Genomic DNA, 3,387 nt, shown 5'->3' on the forward strand with positions numbered 1-3,387 from the left:
ATTCGTCCCTCGCTCTCATTCCTCTAGGCACTCTCTTCAAGCCAGCCTCGGGGGACCTATTGCTGGCTTCGTTTATTTGTTTAAATATAAATAAATTATTGATATATTGTCGCACCTCGTCTCCACTCTCAGGTTTTGTTATATGTAACACTTATATTTCTAGAAAGGATTATATGTGACAAGGAATACTCTGTACCATAAAGAAAACCTAAAGAAAAGTGTGTGATGGTGAAAGAATAAAGGAACATACGTGGGTAACATTAATCCAAGTTTTATTAATAAATTACAATTTAAATGATATACAGTGATTAAAACATTTTTTTAAAAGCCTGGTTTGTTCCCTTCAAAGATTGTCAACCCATGGCAGGTAATCTATTCAAATTCCAAATTTAGCACAACTGTGCTTGCTTCATAAATTGATCTATGAATTTTGAACTTCACGAAGTTCTTCTGCTGCGTTGGCAGTCTTTGAAGGGAAGGAAGCAGGCTTTGGAGGAAATGCTCATCCTCTGAGAGTGGGGCGGCAGGCAGAGCACCGGACCCCCGCATTGTCAGGGCCTCAAGGAGGCGTTCATGCACCTCCTTTTCGTTGTCTAGATTCCTGGGCCTTTTTCTTCCTGCATGACAAAAACATTTGTCATAGCATTTTTTAGTGAAGGTACAGCAATGCATCAATACAATAAAATGCAATCAAAACATTTGTTTTCATTTACATACCCCTTGGTGCTCTGCCTACACCACTAGGTCCTGCAGGGGCATCAGTAGGGACAGCAGCAGGGACAGCAGCAGAGACAGCAGGAGGGGCATCAGGGGCATCAGCAGTGGCATCATGGTGTTCCTCTGCCTCACTGCCCTCTGAAAACTCATGTTCATCTGTAAATATTGAAAATATAAGAAAGATGTATTTTGTATTCCATTGAGGCAAATATAATAATGAGATAATAAAATGGAACAGGTAATGTAATTCTAGATTTTGTGAGAATACAACTTTTTACAATTGCACTTGTATTATTATAATTACTTATTGATAAATTAAGCAGGTATAGCCTTGATATTCTCTTAAACTTTGATTTTTACATTTTTTTTGTTGATATTCTGTATGACTTTCCTATGCAGTGTGAATGAGTGTCTCCACTTGTCAACCAACCTCTCCCGTCTGCTAGAGATGGGCGAGTCCTGATTCATCCGGATCATTAACCCGGATCCTAGAAATGAGCTGGTCGTGACGAGTCTCCCCTCTCCATTAACCCGAGTCCTTGAGTCCCACACTTGGTGTGACGTACAAATTAAAACTATAAATTGCGTCACTCGCTACTCTCTTTATAACATGTAAAATCACATTACAACGTACCCCAGTCCATCTGCCTACCCTTTAGCAAGTAGGATAGCTGCCAGAAGTGATCGTTTGGCTCAGGGGAGGGGACGCGGATCAGTGAAACTTCCTGCAGACTCGTGGGGACTCAGAGGAGCCGAAGGCTCCTAACCGTAATAGCATAGCAGATCCAGAGATCCATACTCGTCATGTGCACGAGCATAGCCCCTCCTCCAGCACCCGGCTCCCGCGGAGTCAACAGCAGACTCGCAGATTCGCAGATTCGCAGATTCGCAAATCCTGACTCGCTGTGCAAAACACAGCAGACTCGTGCGGACTCGGAGCCGTAACCATATAGCAGCAGATCCAGAGATCCAGCAGACTCGTCGTCATGCACGAGTCAACAGCAGACTCAGATTCGCAAATCCTGACTCACTGTGCAACACACAGCAGAGCAGACTCGTGCGGACTCGGAGCCGTATATAGCAGCAGATCCAGAGATCCAGCAGACTCGTCCTCATGCACGAGTCAACAGCAGACTCAGATTTGCCAAATCGCAAAATAACCCTTTTTTTTGTGATCAACATTTTTTATTAAAGCAAAATACACTGTGTAGCGGAGGTTAATATAACGTCAGTTTAATAGATAGATAGATGGATAGTACTTTATTGATCCCAAATTGGGAAATTGTTGTTGTTAAAGCAGCATAAAAGGCATTTTACAATAAAACAAAACTACCAAATATACAAGAATAGAAAGAAAAAGAAAATATAAAATATACATGTCGAAATAGAAAATATACATGCAGATATTATTATATATATATATATATACAAATATATATATATATTCAAAATATATGGAATAATAATATGCTCGTGAAATGCAACAACTTTTCGGTTTCACCGATAGGATTTCTACGGTCTTGGTGATGCTGACTCATATGACTCATATGACTCGTATGATCCGGATCTCTTCAATGACTGACTCAGAAGACCCTGAGTCCGTAAAAGGATCCGGATTTGCCATCTCTACCGTCTGCTCCCTGTGCTTCACCTCCATACTCTGAGGTCCTGTCTTCCTCGACCCCCGACACCATATTGCTGGTGGTTTTCCTTGGGGTAACAAATGGGTCGAGGAAGGACAGGACCGCAGAGTATTTCCATTTTTTATTGGTCCCTGCGGCTGACCCACTCCTGTTATCTTCCTTCTCCCTCTTCCTTTCTTTGACATACGTGTCCCTCAAACTTTTCCACTTCCTTCGGCATACCTCCTCTGACAAGAAAAAAACGTTTACAAACGGTAACTTTTAACCGTTATCTGCCGTTAAACCGGCGGTTGAGCTAACTTGGTTAATGCTAATGTGTTGTTGGTATCTGTAATCAAGCAAACAGCGGATGTATATTTTGTATAACTTACCAGATATGCCAACTTCCTCGCTTATTTTCCTCCATGCGAGCTCTTTTTTGTTGCGGTACCGGTAGATATACGACATTGTATCGTATATCTCCGGGAACCCACTCACAGCAACAACTATTTTCTCTTCCATCTTTACAACTGATCAACAGCAGCACGTCAGAGCGACGTCAGAGGGAATCCCAACGCTGATTGGCTTCCGCGAGAATGCGTCACATGAATTTGACGCTCGAGTTGAAAAAATTGAACTCTCAATTGGCACCGTTCAATCGCCTCAATCGCGTGATTCGCGCCGCGTCCTCCGCTTCATGCTCGCCGTCGGAGCGAATTTGCGTCTGTCCGCGTCTCTGCATTGACTTTACATGTAATCGCGTCGCCCCCAAACATCGCATCGCGTCCGGTGTGAACGCACCATTAGCATACTAATTGGTGTCATTTTATTTTATTTTCATAACTAAATGGTTTGATATCTAAATGGAACTACGAATTTTTTTTTTTGTCGCAAGATATCTCAATTTCTGAACTGATCACAGTGTCTCCATAGGATGTCAGTCAACATGTCAATGTTTTGTTGATGTTGTAATGATATGATATTATGGTAAAACATCCCATAGCGCTGCTACTGTTGTGCCTTGCTCCAGAGAATAGAACTCATAACC

At 42.2% G+C, this 3,387-nt stretch overlaps 1 protein-coding gene across 1 annotated transcript; it reads right to left on the reverse strand.

Annotated features, from left to right (window-relative positions):
* Positions 1-372: 372 nt before the first annotated feature.
* Positions 373-2,807, reverse strand: LOC117474900 (transcription factor Adf-1-like). The gene is made up of 4 exons (XM_034120926.1): positions 2,732-2,807; positions 2,348-2,587; positions 718-873; positions 373-617 (listed from the first exon to the last, which is right to left on the reverse strand). The coding sequence occupies exons 1-4, from the start codon at positions 2,805-2,807 to the stop codon at positions 373-375; spliced, it is 717 nt and encodes a 238-aa protein (XP_033976817.1).
* Positions 2,808-3,387: the final 580 nt, after the last annotated feature.

Source organism: Trematomus bernacchii, unplaced genomic scaffold, assembly GCF_902827165.1.
Source record: "Trematomus bernacchii unplaced genomic scaffold, fTreBer1.1, whole genome shotgun sequence".
NCBI classification, from domain to species: domain Eukaryota; kingdom Metazoa; phylum Chordata; class Actinopteri; order Perciformes; family Nototheniidae; genus Trematomus; species Trematomus bernacchii.

What these genes read in the sequence shown, in the direction of transcription:
- LOC117474900 (XM_034120926.1), bottom strand. Translation starts at nt 2,807, where the DNA reads ATGTCGTATATCTACCGGTACCGCAACAAAAAAGAGCTCGCATGGAGG. An exon ending in CGAGGAAGTTGGCATATCTG is followed by an intron (nt 2,588 to 2,731) that starts GTAAGTTATACA and finishes TTTTCTTGTCAG; the next exon opens with AGGAGGTATGCCGAAGGAAG. An exon ending in TGTAGGCAGAGCACCAAGGG is followed by an intron (nt 618 to 717) that starts GTATGTAAATGA and finishes TTTGTCATGCAG; the next exon opens with GAAGAAAAAGGCCCAGGAAT.